Source organism: Sceloporus undulatus, chromosome 7, assembly GCF_019175285.1.
Source record: "Sceloporus undulatus isolate JIND9_A2432 ecotype Alabama chromosome 7, SceUnd_v1.1, whole genome shotgun sequence".
NCBI lineage: Eukaryota > Metazoa > Chordata > Lepidosauria > Squamata > Phrynosomatidae > Sceloporus > Sceloporus undulatus.
In genome coordinates this window covers 42410570-42430996 of record NC_056528.1, presented here as the reverse complement: position 1 = coordinate 42430996, position 20427 = coordinate 42410570, and the positions used below count along the sequence as shown (strand labels likewise).

Here is a 20427-nt window from a genome sequence, read left to right as displayed (position 1 = left end):
ACTGTGTGTCTGCCAGTTCACCTTTACTAATACAAGCCCCATATGTGACTTCCTGCTTACGCAGAAGCCACGCGATGGGAGAAAGAATGCATGGTTTTTTGGCTTATGCTGGGTCTAGAACGGATCCCCTGCGTAAGCCAAGGAACCACTGTATATAGCATTGCAGCTATCTTTCAGTAAAGCATCCGTTTTCTGCACTTTTCTGAAAGTATAGGACACAGGGCTGGCAGAAGGAATATGCAAAGTGCATCTTGTTTTGTTTTTTACGGCAGACAGCTGGATGTGTGTTATGTGCCTTCATGTAGTTTCAGACTTATGGCAACCCTAAGGCAAATCTATCACAGGGTTTTCTTGGCAAGATTTGTTGAGAAGGGATTTGTCTTTGCCTTCCTCTGAAAGGAAGCTGAGAGAGAGAATGTGACTTGCCTAAGGTCAACCAGTGGGTTTTGTATGGCTGAGTGGAGATTCAGACCCTGGCCTCCAGAGTCACAGTCCAGCACTCAAACCACTCTGGCTCTCAGATAGCTGGGTAATCTAGTGCAGGCAGGCAATGGATTGGCAAAGACTGCCCTCCTGTGGCTTTTCAGATGAGCTTTCAAATGCTGCTTGAGTGGAAAATGGCTTTCCCCCCTCTTCTTAGCAACCTGGCTTGACTGTATTTGATTCTGGCTTAGTGAAATGTTCAGAGAACTTAGGGGCCACACTGACTGGCATTATGTGCCGGCATGTGGGCAGGGTGAGGGCTGAGTGTCTGCACGCTCCAAGCCCTTACGCCACCGCCTGGGCCGCTGGACGCCATTTTGGCATGTGCCCTTTTAGACAGCATGTGCCATGATGATGCACCTCTGCTGCAGCGCCCAAATGGTGCACTGCAGAAGGGAGCTTATGACGCCTGTTACAGAAAGCTGCTTGGGGTGGCTTCTTTTTGCTCTCTCCAAGGAGCTGCATGTGGTTGCTGTGGCACTTATCCAGGGCGAAAAGGGGCAGCTGCATGCTGCCCATCTGTATAGCCCCATAAGACTACTTTCTGAGTTAAATTGTGAAAAGGAGATGTTGATGCATCTTGTGGCTGAGCATTTTTTGGATTGCAACCACAAAATAAAAATGCACAAGGTGGCAGCAGTTACTGCACTATAGGGCAAAAGCACAGTTAATTTGGAAATCAGCTATCAGTATAGGGCCATCATGTCTGTAAAGTATGCAGGGAAATTATACAGACTGTATTGGACAGTCAGTGTATACATGTGCACACATGCTAGCTTTGGGATATGATAGATTTGCACCATTAGTCAAAATGGAAATCTTTTAGCTACAACTAGCGTTAAAGAAGCAGCACACGGGATACCTACTGGTTTGGGCTTTATGGGGGGCAAAGATCTACATTAGTAATAATATGGGGAAGGGGAACATCAATTCTAAAATCCAGAAACAAAGCATGCCTCCCAAAGCACCAAATATGTATACAGGTATACTGAAGAAAATTTATTGAGCATGTATCACCACTGTTTGTCAGAGACCATCTTCATTAATTCAGGGATGAGGAATGTGTGTCCCTCCAGAGGATGTTGGACTGCAACTCCCATGAGACCTTATCACTGATTGTGTGGGCACTGACAGAAGTTGCAGTCAGTAAATGTTTATCCTTGCCAAAAAAACCAAAAAAACATGAAATTATATTTCCTCTGAACATAGGAACCTGGCTTAAACCAAGTTATTTTTTTAATCTAGTGCAATATTGCATGCTCAGACTGGAAGCAGTTGTTTCGGGTTTCAGGTGAGGGTCTTATATTTGATTCTTTTTTAAAAAAAAACAAAAACAAATTGGAGATGACAAGGACTGAAATGGGGGCACTCTGTATTGCCAGCATATGCCTTCCCCCCCCCCCCCCCAAAAATGGTAACATACTGAAACTATACTGGGCACAGTAAAAATTCTGAAATATTCAGTAAACAGGTTTCTTGTCACCTTCTGGAGGTTGTTTCAGCCCTGCCTGCCATCTTGTTGTCCAGGCTAGTGCTTGAGGGTGGACATGTATGATTGGCATTGATGAGGAGTGAAAGGTTTCTTTATGCCATTCTACATCAAGGTGTCCCCATGGGACTGATGGAAAGGCACTTAGAGTACTGATAGCACAAATGCCTGTAGGGAATGGTTTGGGAAGGTTTTATGCACTGTTGTGGCATGTTTACTTTCTTCTGCTGAGCATGTTTATACCCGTCCCAACATACGAGCTACCCACCAGTTACATGGCATGATTACCCGGCAGATAACGCGTCCACCTTGGTAACAGTAAGGGTAGGGGTAATAACCTAGTAGTGGCTCACACACTCGCTGGCAATATCGATGAGCACGGCGGCAACGGGCACAACAGTAGCCCCTCTCATCCCACAGCGGGTGGAACTCGAGTCCGTTTTCTGTCTAGAGAGGAAAATGAAAAGGACAAATAACACATGCATTCCTGATTTTGTTTCCAGGAACACAGTAGATTCAGGCTGGTGCCAAGGCAGTGTTGGACAATTATTTATTGGGAGGGATCCCAGCTTATTATGTAGGGCAGCATTGCGGAAGGCAGGTGCAAACTCATTGCTCCCACCTATGCAATGTTCCCTGCCATTCTAATTTTGTAATGCTTTAAAGCAGTCTTTTCTCAATCTGATACCTTCTGTGTATGTTCAACTACAGTTCCCATTTTCTCCAGTCAGTATGACCACTAGGGATGCTGGAAGTTGGAGTGACATACCCAGAGGAGCATTTTTAAAACAAGATTTAAAAATTACTTTCCAAGGTGGTGGCAGGAAAGGGGCAGGCAAACAGGTAGGGGAATGGGGCTGTATAAAAATACATACTTTATATTTTCTCCTTTTGAAGCTCAGACTCCGTGCCTTTTCCAGCCAGATTATGACAGCAGCAACCGTATGCTGCAGCCCCGATCCAGTCTTTTGAGGGCGTGAAAAAGAGTCACAAAAAGCGGCTCCTTTTTGCACCCCCGAAAGGGCGTCATAGCCACGGCAGCATGACTATATAGCGCTTCTTTGGCACTGCGTCATATGGATGCCATTGCCATTTGGAGCAGCATGCGGTATCCTAGTGCCCTGGGGAGCAGAGCTGGGGTGTGTGTCATCTAGACGTAACACCCCGACTCTGCCCCCAGGCCAGCCTTTCAGGCTGGTCTGAACAGGGCCTCAGTCTCAGAGCTCAGTGCTACCTGAGGACTGTTTATTTCATCCTAGAAACTTACGTAGTCATTCACTGGAAAGTCCTCCTCTGTGAGCTGTCGAGCCTGACGTTTGTTGCCTGGTCTTCCTCCTTTCTTTTCCTCCTGATGATCTTCAGCCCACTCTTGCTTGTTCATAGGAAACCCATTCTCCACTTCTCCTTCATTTTCAAAGTCAAAGACTCCTGTCTCTTAAAAAGAAGAAGAGGCACATGGCCATCATGAATTTTTCTAGCTGCATAAATGAGAACATTGTAAGGCAAAAGTGGGGAATTTTTGCCCCCTCCACCAGATGTTTTGGACTTTATTTCCTAGAAGTCCCAGTAAGCAGGGCCAATGGTAAAGGATTATGGATATTGTGGGTCAAATAATCAAATTCTTTGACTATAATTCCCAAATGTCCCAGTTAGCATGACCAGGATGGTGGGGCATTCTGGAAGGTGTAGCCCAAAAAAGCAACACTTCCAAGGGCTACTCTCATTTATAACCCATCCCTCAAACTAGCTGCATGCTACTTCCTGCAAGGAAATCGAGCTGGGAAACAGTTTTTAGCTTCATAAACAAATTAGTTGCTCCAAAGAATCATAGAGTTGGAAGAGGCTCAACTCTATGATTCTGAATGTCATCTACTTTGCATTAAAATGGTGCATCTGTATTTGGGTATGCACAATTGCTTCCCAGTTTCAAAAGTGGATTCTGGTGACATGGAAACTGTGCCGCAAAAGCCAAGAGGTTGCCAGAACTTGGAAACATTACTCTTATGAAGATGCTTTCAAGAATTCCCCACCCAGCTGTAACTTTAGAAAAGTAACTTTTCTAAACTCTAGCTTGGCATTAACATGATGGTGGTAGAGATTGAGAGAAGAAGATGTTTTACCTTTTAGCAAGGTTGGGTGGATCCAGTAGACTGTTACATTTCTGCAGAATTCCCAAATCCTGGAATTCTTCAGGAAATCTTTGCTTTCAGCAGGTTTCTCCGCTGGAACCCAGACCACAGATTGCTCGAAATAAGTGGTTGCAATTTCCTCTTCCTGCAAAGAAATGAAATAGTCTTGCACTTCATTTGTTACCTCAAAGAAGCAATTTGAGTGAGAGGTATTTTACCAGCTTTTTGTTTCTAGGCTAGAGTTTTGTTTTTGGTTAAAGTGATATACTTCATTTTACATTCAAAGATGAACATGTGTTTTTCTCAGTTGCATTCAGAAAAAAATGGGCATATGTCCTTCTGAAATCTGAAGGGTAACCCAATCGGTGTTGTAGTTCTACATATAAATTAGCCAAATGCAAATTGTATGCAGTGTTGTACCCCCTTTAGTCCTATTTCTATTGGTGACACATTTCTTCTTTTTTAAAAATGTGCAAATAGTTGGTCACCCCGTTTCTTAGAATCCTTCAGATCTTGGAAAGTTACTTTTTTACCACAACTCTCATGACTCTGCTAGCTGGATGGACAACTGTCGAAATTGTAGTCCCAAAATTATTGCATCGAAGCTTAGTACCTAGTCTATGATTCTATCCCTCTTCCAAGCACTCAGTGTAGAAATCAAAACCAGGATAAAAACAAAAGAGCTTATTTGGACACATTTGTATTTTAAGAAGTCATGAATGGATCCTGGATAAAAATTTCACATTGTTTTCTTCACTAGACTAACTTGGGCCAGTTTCAGGTTTAAAACTGATTCCATCTGGACATGTTTGGCTTGGCATTTAACACACGCTGATCATATCTGCCTGGTCTGTGAGCAATTTGAAAGCTAATGGGATTATTCCCTTTTCTTTGAAATTTGTAATTTGAATTTCCAAAGAATTTCCAAAGAAAATTAGCCTGTTCTTTATACTAAAACCTTTTACTGTATAGATCATGAAAAACTATGGATTGCTCTTGAAGAATCTGACTGTCTTAATGAGTAACCTGGATTCAGGACAAGAGGCTGCTGTTAGGGCAGAATACAAAGAAACGGAATGGTTTCCAATTGGCAAGAGACAAGCCTGCATCTTATTACGCTATCTGCTTAAATAGTATGCTAAAAATATCATACATAAAACTCGATTAGATTAAAAGGAAGGCAGCATGAAAACTGGAGGAAGCAATATCAACAATTTAAGATATTCAGATGACACTATTCTACCAGCAGAAAATAGCCTAGACTTGGAATGATTACTGAAAAAAATAAAGAAAGAAGGCAGGTTTACAGCTGAGCATTAAGAAAACAAAATAATGACTACAGGTACATACTTTTAATTTACATAATTTTAAAGTAGAGGATGAAGACATTGAAATAGTACAAGATTTTCCATAGCTTTGCTCAGTCATTAATCAGAATGGAGACTGAAGTCAAGACATCAAAAGAAGACTAGGACTTGGAAGGACAGCTATGATGTAACTAGAGAAGATCCTGAAGTGTAAAGATATATATTAAGGTTAGGCTTATCTATGCCACTGCATTCCTCATTTCTATGCATGGCGGTGAAAGCTGGACAGTGGAAGAAGCTGATAGGAAGAGAACTGAATGGAGATCTGGTGCTGGAGAAGAGTTCTATGAACTGCTAAAAAGACCAATAAATAGATCATAGAACAAATCAGGTTTGAATTCTCCGTAGAAACCAAGATGACTGAACTGAGACTGTCATCCTGGGAAGACAAGACTCACTAGAAAAAACAATAATGCTTGGTAAAGTAGAAGGCAGTAGGAAAAGAAGAAGAGAACATGGATAGCCTCAATGAAAGAAATCGTGGCCCAGAGTCTGCAAGACCTGAGCAGGGCTGTTGATGATAGGGTGACTTGGAGGTCTATTATTTATTTATTTATTTATTTATTTATTTATTTATTTATTTTTATAGCACTGTAAATGTACACCTCACTTTACATACAAATAATCAAATCAATAAAAATATAAAACCTGCCAATGGCGTACAATCTACAAAATACATATAAACAATAAGTAGTAATATAAAATAGAATTAGTTAAAAAGCAGGCAACAATTAAAACATCAACATCCACTATCTAATCAAATATCAGATAAATATTCACACAGTGCCTGGGAATGCTTCCCTGAACAGGGTAGTCTTCAACTCAGATTTAAAAGCTGTCAGTGAAGTGATGACCCATGTTCATGGGGGAAGAAGGTTCCAGGAGTAAGGGTCAGCAAGTGAGAAGGAATGAATCCGGGACGGGGCAGTGGAGATCCTAGGCTGGGACAGCAAACCTTGACTACTAGAACAGAGGGTACGAATGGGAATGTAAGGAGAAAGAAGATCAGATAACTAAAGAGTGGGCAGCCCATGCAGGGATTTAAAAGTTAACAACAAAAGCTTATACTGGATATGGAATGGAAAGGGGAGCCAGTGAAGGGATGATAATAAAGGAGAAACATGGTCAAAGCAGCGTGCGGATGTGATGATGCGTGCCGCTGAATGCTGAATGGAAATTAAAGGATGAAGATGAGAGAGAGGAAGCCCTGCCAGAAGGAGGTTGCAGTACAGTGGTGCCTCGGGTTACGAAATTAATTCGTTCCGCGGCCGCTTTCGTAACCCGAAAAGCCTTCGTAAGCCGAATTGCCATAGGCGCTAATGGGGAAAAGCCGCGATTCCGTGCGAAAAAGCCGAAAAAAGCACCAAAAGTTTTTTCGTAACCCGAAAAAACATTCGTAACCCGGAACAATGATTCCCTATGGGATTTTTTCGTATCCCGAAAATTTCGTAACCTGGGTATTTCGTATCCCGAGGTACCACTGTAATCTAATTGGGAGACCACCAGGGCATGGACCAGAGCCTTGCAGTGGAGGTTGAGAGAAATGGACGGATTTTGGCAATGTTGTAAAGAAAGAATCTACAGGCTTTGGATGTGGCCTGGATGTGGGGGATGAAAGACAAAGAAGAATCAAAAGTGAAACCAAGACTGCGGGCTTCCTGGACCAGTCGAATAGAAATGTCATCAACAGGAACAGAAAAGGAGTATTGAAGGGTGGACTTAGGTGGAAAGATAAGAAGCTCCGTCTTGGAAATGTTGAGCTTCAAACGCCGATGGCGCATCCACTGCGAGACAGCTGTGAGACAAGCTCATTCATAAGATCTCCATAAATTGAAGTTGACAATAACAACACTTTATGCTGTTTGCAATCTCTGGCAATTCAGCAGGTTATTTTTTTTTTTTTTTGGGCATACCTCAGGCTCCTCCATTTTGATGTTGGATGTTTCAGGTATCCCTTTAATCTGGCTCCTGATGAAGCACTTTGGGTCCCCACCAAAAAAGATGCCAGTTAGTCCCTGGTGGAGTAGAAGATTAGGCAGGTGAAGGAGGAATGGAAGGAAAGGGGTACAGGTCGTCAGTCATATGGTTATAGCTAGATTCAGAATATAACACACCATTTTAGTTTTCAGTAAAGCAAAACAATGATTTTATTGGTAGATGTAACATTTGATACAGCACTTAAAGCAGGGAAGGGGAACCTCTGTCTTAAAATGGTTCCAGTCCAATCAGGGAGAGGAGAGTCGTCCTCACTTTTGTCTTCAGCTTCAAACCAGACCAGTGATTTCTCCTGATGAGGAAAAGTGTGGAGTAGGGAAAGGTACTGAGACCTCAGTGCTTTCTGTAGGCATCCTGTGGTTTGGCGTTTGCATTGCTTTCTCCTAATCTGCAGGTTCACCTGATGCCAGACAGTTTCCCAGACCCAAGCCATGGGAACAGAAAGGCTTTTGCAGCAATCACTTTGCTCCCCTTTCATCCCTATATGGAGAAGGCAAGAGGGAGCAGAGCCACATCCCTTTTGCAACACTGACTAGAAGCTCTATTTGAGGATGGCAGATGGTTGTGTTTTCCCACCCGCATGGGATCAGATGGGTAGAGATTCAGCCCAGGAGCCCAAACCAATTTCCTAGTTATGATAAAAGCTGACTTTTTTTTTGAACAGTTGATACAAATATATTAATAAATGTAAACATGAAATAGTATGTTGGATCCCATATAAGTTTATGGAAAAGATGTAATTATTTATTTATTATTTATTTAGGGTATTTATACCCCACGCTTCAGTTCTAAAGGCTCTCAGAGCGGCTAATGGCAATACAATTCCATGAAATTGTTTCAAGATAGGAATGGCAGGTTATTGTGTACATGGAACAATATTGTACCATGAGTTGTGCAATAAAATAAATTGATGTACTTGCACATGTCTTCCATTGGTGTAGGGCAGACTCTGGATCCAACCTGGTGAGCGTTGAACATTCATTGTGCTTTCTTTAATAATGTCTTCATTAAAAACAAACCCGGCAGGCAAACAGAGAGAAGCGTGTTCATCTTTCTATCTCCGCATAACGTGGAAGTACTTTTGTTCTCTTCCAGTTGTAAAAGCAATTGAGGGTGATAAAAGTGTCGTAAAAATGTCCCTTTTGCCAATCTGGAAAAATCTGTTTGGCAAAAGAGACTTTTTACCACTTTCTCTCATGCTTTTACACCTGAAAGAGCACAAAAGTGTTTTGATGTCATGTGGAGACAGAAAGAAAAATGTGCTTCTCTCTGTTTCTCTGCCAGGTTTATTTTTAACGTGATACGGTATTTTGCTGAGGTACTCTTGCCAGAGGCTAGCTTGACACAAGACACTTTGAGGCAAAGAACAAGCCCAGCTCCATATTCCATGCGTAGAAGCTGACATCCTCTATCTAGAGTCATGGAAATGTTCATTTTTGTACCGCAAACCCCAGAATCTCATAAACATGGATTCTGTGCATTTTAAATGTTAAAAATTAGCTTTTCTAAATTCTGCCTTTACATTAGAGCGGAGGTTAGCTTAGACAACAGAGGTCTGGCTTCAGAATGCACAAAACTCTGATCTTTGAGACCACACTGTCTCCTATGAGAGGCAACTGCCTCAGTCTGCTAATGTTAGTGCCAATGCTGAACAGAGGAAAACAGCTGTACGTACATTTTTAAAGTCGTGTATTTCCAGGACTTCCTTGCTGCCCTTTCCAGATTGAAAGATCTCGGTTCTGGCAAGAGAGTCTATCTCCATGAATATTTTCTGCTTCTCCCCATTGCTGAAAAAGGTATGCTCCATGTCATAGATCTGAAATAATGAATTGAGTAGAAAAGAGAGCAGAGAAGCAATGCTTGTGTAGCAGCAAAAGAGTGTCATCTAAGACAGAGGTGGGTGGGCACCCTTCAGTCTTGTGGAAACGACTTCGTGTTTCTCTGACCTTGGAAAAGTTACCTTTTTGGTTCAACAGCTCTGTGAATCCCTCACCCAGCATGGGCCACCAGTGTCCACTGGAGCCAGAGTAAAATAGTGGTGGGGGACAGTGGTATCATTCTCATTTCATAGCATGGAGCCATGACAGTTAAAGTGGTCTCAAACCAGATTATTTCTGCAGTGTGGATAGAGCATGGGTGATTCTGAGCAAATCAACCTCTTTCAATCGACCTGAAAGCGTAAAGCATGGAGGAAGAGAACCATGTATTCCACCTTGTGCTCTTTTGAGGCAGGATATTAACGTGAGTTACAAATAAATAATAAATTTAGGGCCTGGTTCTAATATGGCCCTTTGTCTCCATAAGTTCAAAAGTGACAATTCACACATGTTGTCAAGCATGCTTGCCAGGTACTATTCCTGCAGGTGAGTCAGTCGCAGAGCTTGGGGAGTTACATTTTTGTAGTGGCTTAGCAGTTTGTGTGAGTTGCTCCTTAAGAGGAATACCTACAGTAATGAATGGATGAAATTTATTTATATTGTGTGGATCTGTTTTAATGAGGGAGAGGACAGTGGGGCTATTTTACTGTACTGTATTGTATGTTTTTTGTTGTTGTTGTTGTTATTATTATTATTTAATGCCCCAACGATGCCATTTTAGTCAAAACCATAGCAATCGTTCAATTTGTAGCTGTCAGAGAGATAACTCTGGAAAATTTCCCACCAACGCATTTCATACTATGGAACATTTAAGATGAAATCCTGGAAAGGACTGGCATGTTAACTTGCCAGACTTTCTCCAGGAACAAGCTGTGCTTCACATCAGGCAGAGAGGCATCAGAAGACTTTTTCTTTTTCTTTTGGAAAAGGATCTTGTAATTCCAACTTTCTCATGGGGAAACTTTTTCTTATGACTGTGGCTGAGTGTACCATTTGAAACTTTTTTGAGGCAGGGGGAGAGAGAAAGTGGGGGAGGGGGAAGGCAGAGTATCAGCAGACTTTAAAATGGCATAAAAAAGCTTTTACGAACCCAGAATCATTCCCATCCTTCCTAGGCTGCACAGTCATTTGCTGCTGCAGCTTGAGATAATGAGAGTTATCATTCATTTGGGGCTGTTTTAAATCTCCCCAAATATTCACATGTCTCATCCCTTTATAGATGCTTCCACTGGTTACCAATTTGGGCCAGGGATCTTTACAAGTTTTTGGTCCTGCTTTTTAAGACTCTGCACTTTAACCTCCCTGAATCTCTGGCAGCCCAGGTAGCATGCTGCGTACCATCTAGGAATTTACAGGCAAAGATCTACAGGCAAAGGATTACTGTCAGCTCCACCAATGCTCTATCAAGGCTACGAGACTTTCAGGGTCTGGCTCCACTTTTGTGAAATGGTCTTCCTTTGCACCTCTGGCTGGAGGAAGATTTTGCTTGTTTTCTTCTATGATTTGCCGGATTAAGCTGCTGAGTGTGACTGGGGTGGCCAAGATGGGTAGCAGAAGATGGGGATTTTGTTTTTAGTATATTAGTATAGTATTTTAGTATATTGTAGTGTTGTATTTTAGTTTTTTTTCTTGATTATATATGTTTGATGTTCTGCCCTTTGGTGATTATAAATCATCATCATCATCATCATCATCATCATCATCATCATCATCATCATCATCATCATCATCATGTTTAGAAGGCAGCGGATTGAGCAAGTCTGATACAGTGAAAGCAAGTTTTCCAAAATAGCTTTACTTAGGGAAGAAGAGAAATTTAATTTGAGGGTTAAAGTATGTTGGATGAAGGTTTGAATAGATGGATAGGTTACGGAGAGGAAGAAGAGAAGAGAGGTTAATGAGGAGAAAGGGGAGAATGTTAGATTTAAAGAAGGAAGGAGTGAGTGAGGAAGGAAGGAATGAAGCTGGAAGAGTGAAGAAGAAAGAAGTAAAAGGAAGAAGGTGGAAGGAGAAGAGAAGAAATGATTGGAAAGAAAGAAAAGAATGCGTGAATGTATGGAAGTGTATGAAAATTAGGATGATTTTATGTCTGTATGTGAAAAGAATATATGTTTGTTAATAAAATTTCCAAAAATTAAAAAAAACCACAAAAATAACTTCAGTGTTTTAAAAACAAACATGTGTTTGCCTCCAATCGTATGCTGAAGATATTTCTATCATTACACCCACCCACCTCTTTTGTAGGGTTGCAAGTGTTTGCCCTAGGTCAGCTTCCTTTGACTGAGGCACTCTGTCACACTGAAGACATATATCGTTTTTTGTGATGTAAAATTTATTTGGAGCTCAGATTTTTCTTTCTTTTTTGGATTAGAAACTCTTAATCAGCACAGCCAAACTGTTTGCATTTTTCCAGGCACTCTGCACATTCCTTAGGGGGGACAGGAGAAGGTCCTTTCAGATTCTGGCTTTCCATTTAAAAAATCTGACCTAAACTAACTGGGATCTGCCAGGCTAAACTTTTTATATCATTTTTGCTGTCATGCCCTCTCTATGAATGTTTTTTACAGTCAGTGCCATAAGGTTGTAAGAGCTGACATGGGCATTGAGGGACCTGGGAGTCATTTATCAGGTCCCAGGACCCTCTTTGGGCCTTGGGTCTTCTAAAAGGCACTGGAAAGTTATATCTGGCTTGGGGAGGAAATCCAGTTCTGAAAACACTAACATTTTCTGCGAAAACAAGGTGTGAGAGGTTCTCTGAAGGCAGGATTCTCCTGTATGTATATATTTATTTGCTTGCCAGAAATGGGGATAGATTGTGGAGAGTTAAAAACAGCCTTGGGGGCTCCACATGCTCCCCAGATGGAGACTGTGTTTGAACGGTCAGCAGCAAGCCATTCATTAATAGGCTCAACTTTCTTTGATGGTCTATTTTTATTTATTTATGTACAAGCTGAGCAGAAGCTGAGCTGAGGAGCAGAAGCAAACCAATAGGTTGGTTTTGCCAAATCCTTTCCTCATCTCCCCCAGGCTCTTCAGACAATTACTATTTGGATTCCTGGGCATGGAGTTGCTGAAAGAACCTTCTTTATCCTTAGTTTTTTGTCTTGGCAAATGGGTTCTAGGATTCTTATTCCCGGTACAAGGAAAGGCCAAATGCCCAGCATTTTCATTAAAGACCAAGCTTCACTAAAGCTTCAATAAAAATCACCTTACATATCAGAACAGTGTGATTCATAATCATATTTTTCATGTACACACTGCTCTTGCTCATTCCACTTCTGTTCCTGCTGAGGAGAGGGATCAGATCCAAATATTTTTCTGCCTGTGCCAAAGGATATGATTCTCCCCTTCCCACTCCTACTGCCATATAAATATGCCTACTAGATTGGAAATGGAATATTATTTTAACACTGGCAATGCACCAGCACCCTCTACCACATTCGAGGGCAGCAGCATAACCTATAGCAGGCGTATATTAGGTCTGGTTCTTGAGGTGTTGTCAAATTGGGACTCATACCAGACCCAGCCAGCATGGCCAATGAGGAAGGATGATGGGCCTTGCAGCACAATAATATCTGGAGAGGGAACACATTTTGCATCACAGGCTTTAGGGGATGCAAGGCAGATGATTTGGCACATGCAGGTATACTGTTCCGTCGGCAGGATTCTGAAGATACTGTACGCTTGCAGACATGCTAGCAAAATGTGGGCTAAACAATGTAACTGTTAGGTGGATTTGTAATTGGTTGGCTGGCTGAATCCAAAGGGTGCTCACCAATGCCGCCTCTTCATCCTGGAGAGAAGTGACCATTGGGGTCCCGCAGGGTTCTTTCCTGGGTCCAGTGCTATTCAACATCTTTATCAATGACTTGGATGACAGAATTAGGGGTATACTTATCAAATTTGCAGATAACACGAAATTAGGAGGAGTAGCTAATCCCCAGAGGACAGGATCAAAATTGAAAATGACCTTAATAGATTAGAAAGCTGGGCCAAAATGAACAAAATGAATTTCAAAAGTGAGAAATATAAGGTATTGCACTTAGATAGAAAAAAATGAAATGCATAGATATAGGATGTGGGACACCTGGCTTAACAAGACATGTGAAAGGGATCTAGGAGTCCTAGTAGATCACAAGTTGAAAATGAGGCAACAGTGTGATGCGGCAGCAAAAAAGGACCATGCGATTTTAGGTTGCGTCAATAGAACTATAGTGTCTAGACCTAGGGAAGTAATAGTGCCACTCTATTTTGCTTTGGCCAGGCCTTACCTGGAATACTGTGTCCAGTTCTGGACACCACAATTCAAAAAGGATGTTGACAAATTGGAGTGTGTCCAAAGGAGGGTGACCAAAATGGTGAAGGGTCAGCTAACCATGCTTTATGAGAAGAGACTTAGGGAGCTGGGTATGTTTAGCCTGGAGATAGAGTTTCCACAATTCTCTCCCACAAAACCAGGACAAAATGTAGGACAAAATGTAAGCCCAAATGTAGGACATTCAAGAAAAGGAAACGATTAGCTAAAAGCCAAAAACATTAATATAAATTCATGCTTCTCAGAACATCCTCCATTTTGAGCATGGCCAAGAAGTATGCATTTCTAGGAGTGTTTTGTACCTTCTCTTGGGTAATCCCCCCCTCTACCTTTGGGGGAAAGGTCCTCCATCTTGGTGTTGGCTTGTCCTCCTCTGCTGCTGAGGCCATCCCCTCCCTTTCTCTGTGGGGAGAGGAAGGAAGGAAGGAAGGAAGGAAGGAAGGACAGAAGGAGAGAATCCCCCCATCCATCTCCCAGGTTACTTCTTTGCTCCTGCTAGGGGCCACTGAACGTATGAGGGCTGTCTTCGCGGCAACATCCTCCATGAAGATGCAGTCTGGGAGGCACTCAGTGGTGGGCAACTCCACCATCTGCAGCCCCAGCTTCCCCTTCAGGCCCCACACCTCAGCCCTGGCACCAAGGAGGCCTTGCTGACCGTGCCTCAGCCACAGGAGGAGGCAAACAGAGGGTGCCAAGTCCATTGAGGAGGAGGAGGAGATGACTTCTGGCCACATTTTCTCCAGTCGACTGGAGATTGACAAAATATGGCCTGAAACAAAGCAGGAATCTGGGATTGGAGGGTAAAAAAATGTCCATTTTTGGGACGCTCCAATCTGGGATTGTCCTGGGGAAAAACGGAAAATGGCAACCTTACCTGGCAAAGAGATGGTTAAGAGGTGATATGATAGCCCAGTTTACATATTTGAAGGGGTGTCACACCAAAGATGAAGCAAGCTCCAGAGAACAGGACCTGGAATAATGGATGCAAGCTACAGGAAACGAGATTCCACCTCAACATTAGGAGGAACTTCCTGACAGTAAGAACTGTCCAACCATGGAACACACTCCCCCGGAGAGTGGTGGAGTCTCCTTCTTTAGCGGTCTTTAAAGAGAGGCTGGATGGCCATCTGTTGGGGATGCTTTGATTGAGAGTTCCTGCATGGCAGGGGGTTGGACTGGATGGACCTTGTGGTCTCTTCAAACTCTATGATTCTGTGATTCTAAGAGAAATGGTCATGGCAGCCCTGCAGCAGCTGATGCCTAAGCAGTTATCTTATACTTCCTATTGCTAGAGCCACCGCCACAGATGAGGAATTAAAAATAATGGAATTGCCTTGAATTTATACTGTGGATTAGTCTGTATACTCTGCCTTCTGTGTCATGCTGGGTTTCTTGGGAAACTGACTGCATGACTCCAGAAAAAAGTACAAGGCCTTCTTCTGCGTGTTTGCTTATTGAAAAAAGGATGAAAGCTGTATTCTTTTCAGCATGTTTTTCTCCTTGACTTTATTTGGGTTTGCAAAAAAATTGGCATTACCTTAGCAATCAAGTCCTAGTGTAGTTTTGTTTTTCCTGGAAGGCCACGTATGGCTGGAAAGTTGCTTCCTGATGTCAGAGAGACAGAGGGAATGAAAGGAGAGATCTCACTCAGTGGTGTTTATCAAATGCTAGGGGTTGGTAAAGTAACCAAGGCCTTCAGGATGTAGTTGGACTTCAACTCCCATCTCCCCAAACACTGTTAATGTTGGCTGAGAATGGGAGTCCAATAACATCTAGAGGGGCTTGGCTTCTCTGATCTGAAGGTTAGCTTTGAGTTCATTCCTTTTTGTCCATGCATTAAAAACATTCTGTAAGACCATAGATGACATTGTACAGATGTTGCATGGGGTGAAGCTCTTTGGAAACCTGTTGGAACTGACTGGAAGTCAGCTGGATATCAATATATATTCTCATTCTATTCATAGTATATCAGCTTTCCTCAACCTGGTGTCCCCAAGATTTTTTAAAGTTGGCTGTGGATAATGGGAGTTGTACACCAACACACATGGGTTTTCCAGGCTGAGAAATGGGACTTGTGAGCCTAAATCCAATTGCTAGTCACATTTACCCATTGAATCAACTGCTAAGTGGTAAATTAGCATTTATGTAAATTCAATTACTTCAGTAGGTCTGCTCTAATTGAGACTAATAACTGGATTTATTTTTTAGTCTAAGCTTTAATACATATCTGAGACGTGGCAAAAAGATTTGATGTATATGGAATGAAAATGCGTTCTCCAGAACTGGCTTCTGAATAGCAGGCGGCTGATTGCAAACAGATGTTACTGTCAGGTCAAACAATGAAGAAAGCAAAGGCAGGGTGTGTATAATCCAGACAGCTCCTAGCTGGCACCAGCCTCCCTGCTGCCCCCTCAAAGACATCAGAGTCAGGTTGCTGCCTCTGCCTTTGAGATGCTGCTTTTCACAGAGTCTTCTTAGAACTAACTCCTGAATGCGGAGCATGAAAAACAGAGCCCAGGAAAAAAACACCCAATAATGGCCAACTCCAGGGCATAGTACTCTTCTGACGGTGATCCTGGAAAAGCACTGGGGTAGACCAGTGGAATCCAGCCACAAAAGGAACAATCTCCCTTTCCCATTTCAACCCATCCCCAGGTGCCCCCCAAAACTTTTGGAGAACAAGAAAACCCCACTAGAATTCAAAGATATAGCTGTGTTAGTCTGTAGAATCAGTATGCAGAGAGCTCTTGTAGCACCTTTGAGACTAACTGAAAAAAAGAAGTTGGCAGCATGAGCTTTTGTAGACTTAAGTCTACTTCCACAGATGCATTTTTGGTTCTCCAGTAGCCCCAGGTTCTACAGGGAGGAGTGGAAGGAAAGGAAGTTCTGTGGTGAACTGAGGCCTGTGTTGGTATAATGTAAAGATGAGGAACCTCTTTACTGTCAAGGGCTGCCTCCTTCTGGCAAGTAATCTGTCAGCAGCAGCCCTATGCTAGCAGTGAGTAGGGCTAAAGCTAAAAGCATGGTGTGGGGTGAGATGTCTTTCTTTTTTTGATCTGGGTCTGGAAACCATGCCCTCTGAGGAGAGACCTAGGGAGCTGGGGATGTTTAGCTGAGAGAAGAGACAGATAAGTGATATGATAGCCCTGTTTAAGTATTTGAAGGGATGTCATATTGAGGATGGAACAAGCTTGTTTTCTTCTGCTCTAGAGAATAGAACCTGGAACAATGGAGGCAAGCTTCAGAAAAAGGGATTCCACCTCAACATTAGGATGAACTTCCTGACAGTGAGGGCTGTTCGACAGAGGAACACACTCCCTCAGAGAGTGGTGGAGACTCCTTCTTTGGAGGTCTTTAAGCAGAGGCTGGATGGCCATCTGTCGGGGATGCTTTGATTGTGAGTTCCTGCATGGCAGAATGGGGTTGGACTGGATGGCCCTTACGGTTTCTTCCAACTATGATTCTATGATCCAGTCTTATTACTCACTTGGGTCTTCTGTTTTCACTCATCTTCTCTCTCTCTCTCTGCCTCCAGAAGGATCCCATCAAACTGAATGTTGATCTATAGTGCGTTGTTGTTGTGCACCTTCACGTCATCTCTGACTTTGGCAACTCTAAGGCAACTCTATCATTGGGTTTTCTTGGTAGAATTTCTTCAGAGAGGGTTTGCAATTGCCTTTTTCTAAGGCTGAAAGAGTGTGTATGTCTAAGGTCACCCTTGGCTGAGAGGGATTTGACCCTTGATCTCCCAGTGTCCTAGTTCAACACTCAAGCCACTACACCACATTGACTATTCCTAGGTGAACCTGCCAGAATGATCCTCAGTGGAAGGCTTTCTCTTGGTCACACCACCATCATAAGCTCCCTTGGTGAGGACATGAGAGATCCTTCTCAGTGGCTGTTCCCATCCTCTAGAACTCCCTTCCATGGGAGGTTAGACTGGCTCCTTCCCTTCTCTTCTTTTGCTGTAAGTCAAAAACCTTTCTTTTCAAACAGGCTTTTAATATGCAGGGAGGCTTCTTCTAGGGTGTTTGCTTGTGCAACCTTTAAATACAGTCTGCCTTCCCCATACGCGGGTGATCCGTTCTGGACCCCCCCACACATATGAGGAAAAGAACATATGCTCAAGCCCCATAGAAAATAATGAGGCATGTGCTTGCGGAAGCGTGTGCTTGCAGCGGCACATGCTCACAGTGGAGCAGGTATGCGCTCCATTACTTTTGCTGGGGCTTGCCTTCCGCATAAGCTCAAAGCCACATAAGGCAAGCTCCGCGAGGCTGACTGTAATTTTATATTTTTAACTTGTTAAACTAATGCGATGTTTTAAATTTTGTATTAAAAATTGTACTGTTTTCAAGTATCTTTTGTGAGCCGCCTTGGATCCAGTTTAGAAGGGCAACATATAAGTAAAATAAAATAAAATAAAATAAAATAAATAGGCATATATGTTGGCAAAAAAGAGGCAAAGTCCCACATCCCAATCTCTATAGGGAGTACAAATAGCTGAACTAACTGACCAGAGGTGGGAAACAAACAGCCCCAGAACTCCACTTATGCACCTCCATGACAGTTCCAGAAACCCTCTCATTTTTGCTGCTTTTCAGGGGATTTTCTGCCTCCAAATGTGTTAACTCCAAGCTCCCCAGTGGCAACAAAGTGATGTTGTATCACTTCCAATGCCCAGTGACATCCTGGTGTAGCTTGCAGGGGTTGCCCTTTGTGGCTGGAGATGGACAGCCTAGTCACATACTGGAAGAGAATTGTTGTTGTTGTTGTTGTTATATCCCATCCTCCCATGCTAGGCCTAAATCATCGAATTTTAGGTGACATAAGGAAGGAAACCTAGGATAGAGAAGGTGGCATTTGACTCTAGAATCCCATGCACAGAAATTCAAAGGAAAATGTACTTTGAGAAATAAAGCACAAAGCATTGTGTCCTCTTTCTGTGTATCCTGCATATTCTGTGTATTCTGGTGCCAAATGCTATATTTCAGAGGAAGGCCCTGGCAAAACCACCTCTGAGTATTCCGTGTCTAGGAAAACCGTATGAAATGAATGGGTCACCATAAGCTGACAAGTGACTCAAAGGCACATGAATACATATGCTTTTCCAGAGCTTGAGAAAGATCCTTTTTTTGGAGGTGGGGGGGCTATAAGTCCCAGCATATGTAGATTTCTTGTGTGATTCTGGAAATTGTAGTTCAAAATTAAACATTTATAAATTCAGTTCTCTCCTCATATGTATGCATTCTTTAAAAAAATCAGAATGTTTTTATGCCAAAGAGTTCATTATTAAAAAATAAAATAGAGAAAGCTCCAAATTTTCTTTAAAATCACCTTGAATGAAACACGAAGCACTGCTCTCCAAACACTAGCTAATAAAACTAATGCAATGTAGGACATTCCTCTCTGCTTTAAGCGCCTCTTGGTCCTCTCTGCAGCAGGTATGTTGAAATAAAAAATACAGTCAAAGTCAGCAGTGATCAATCACTTTTGAAATCTGGCTTCTTTTCCCTTAATGTGATGGCATAATGCGTTTCCCATCAGCTTCTGGCCAGCTAATTGAAATAAAATGGAAAGTGCTCTCTCACAATTAATTCTCAGGCCAGTGCTATGAAGGTGACAGAATGCTTTTCTGGCAAAGAACTCATTATTAAAAATTAAAATAAAACAGAGAAGGCTGAAAACTTTCCTTAAAATCACCTTGAATGCTTTATATCCTTTTTATTTTAAACAAGATAGTTTGAAATGCTAGAGAGAGATTTAAAATAAAGCATCAAATAAATTCAATGTGGGGCATATAACTTACTTTTTTAGTTGATGGGTTCAAAAAATAGTAGACACCCAGAATGGTTAGGATGAGAGAAAGTGCAAGGGCACAGAGGAGCATCCAGTGGATCTTGTATCTTTTGGAGAGATCCTTCCTGACCTCAGATGCTGGTGGCTAATAATAGTTAACAAATGGACAAAAAAGTGGAAATATAGAATTAGATAAAGCTGTTGGTTCATGCAAGCTATAATGTGCACAATATAAAATGGGATGAAAGAGAGAGTTGTTAGTGATCTGAAAATAATGGAGGGGGGGATTGAGAGGGGAAGCACACATAAATCCACCTTATAAAGTAGTAATAAATTGTCAACTTACATCTAGCACATAGAATTCCTGGGAGCTTTCTGGGGGATCTTTGGCCATGGTGTTTCCCCCTCTGTGATCAAAATCCCTTCTGTGTGTTGTGCAGAGTAAGACTGCGAGAGACCACTGGGGCTAAGGTGGAGTCACGCTGCTTTGGCTCAGTGTATGTCAAGGAAGCAACGGCTCCCTTTTCCCCATGGCTCAAGCTGGCCAAGCTCAATGATGTTACTACTTATGCTTATAGTTCCAAGGTTTGGAAAAGCAGATATTTACTGTGACCATTAAAACTTTTCAACAGTACACCATTCTTGTTTCTCAAAAGCAGAACTAGAATAGATACCTGTTCATTAATTTTACATACCTTCCTTCCATATACATGATCCCCATCACAACAACCACAATAGAGGATGAGACAAAGCATGAGGCACAACACCAGCCACCACTTTAAACATGTGACATCCCTCCTCCACCTTTTAGAGATGCCACACTCCTATAGCTCTAAAAGTAATTAAAAACTTACAGTTACACCACAAAAAGAATTGAATCATCCCTTGTTACTTTACAATCATCATACTGACATATTTAATGGGAAGAGGAAATAATCACAGGGTAGTAGTTATTTGTAACTATTTAATTGTA

The 20427-nt window shown here is 42.2% G+C and overlaps 1 protein-coding gene across 2 annotated transcripts; it reads right to left on the bottom strand.

Moving 5' to 3' along the window:
* Nucleotides 1-1953: 1953 nt before the first annotated feature.
* On the bottom strand, nucleotides 1954-19871 carry TNMD (tenomodulin). 2 transcript variants are annotated; one of them, XM_042479044.1, is made up of 7 exons: nucleotides 19801-19871; nucleotides 19465-19599; nucleotides 9139-9279; nucleotides 7382-7483; nucleotides 4093-4246; nucleotides 3240-3406; nucleotides 1954-2419 (listed from the first exon to the last, which is right to left on the bottom strand). In XM_042479044.1, the coding sequence occupies exons 1-7, from the start codon at nucleotides 19846-19848 to the stop codon at nucleotides 2210-2212; spliced, it is 957 nt and encodes a 318-aa protein (XP_042334978.1). In that variant the 5' UTR covers nucleotides 19849-19871; the 3' UTR covers nucleotides 1954-2209. The 2 variants fall into 2 exon arrangements, with proteins under 2 accessions (XP_042334978.1, XP_042334976.1); XM_042479042.1 differs by lacking the exons at nucleotides 19465-19599; nucleotides 19801-19871 and adding an exon at nucleotides 13958-14058.
* Between the last annotated feature and the right edge of the window lie 556 nt (nucleotides 19872-20427).

What these genes read in the sequence shown, in the direction of transcription:
- TNMD (XM_042479044.1), bottom strand. Translation starts at nt 19,848, where the DNA reads ATGGCCAAAGATCCCCCAGAAAGCTCCCAGGAATTCTATGTGCTAGAT. An exon ending in AAATACACGACTTTAAAAAT is followed by an intron (nt 7,484 to 9,138) that starts GTACGTACAGCT and finishes CTACTCCACCAG; the next exon opens with GGACTAACTGGCATCTTTTT. An exon ending in ACTTTCCAGTGAATGACTAC is followed by an intron (nt 2,420 to 3,239) that starts GTAAGTTTCTAG and finishes TTTCCTCTCTAG; the next exon opens with ACAGAAAACGGACTCGAGTT.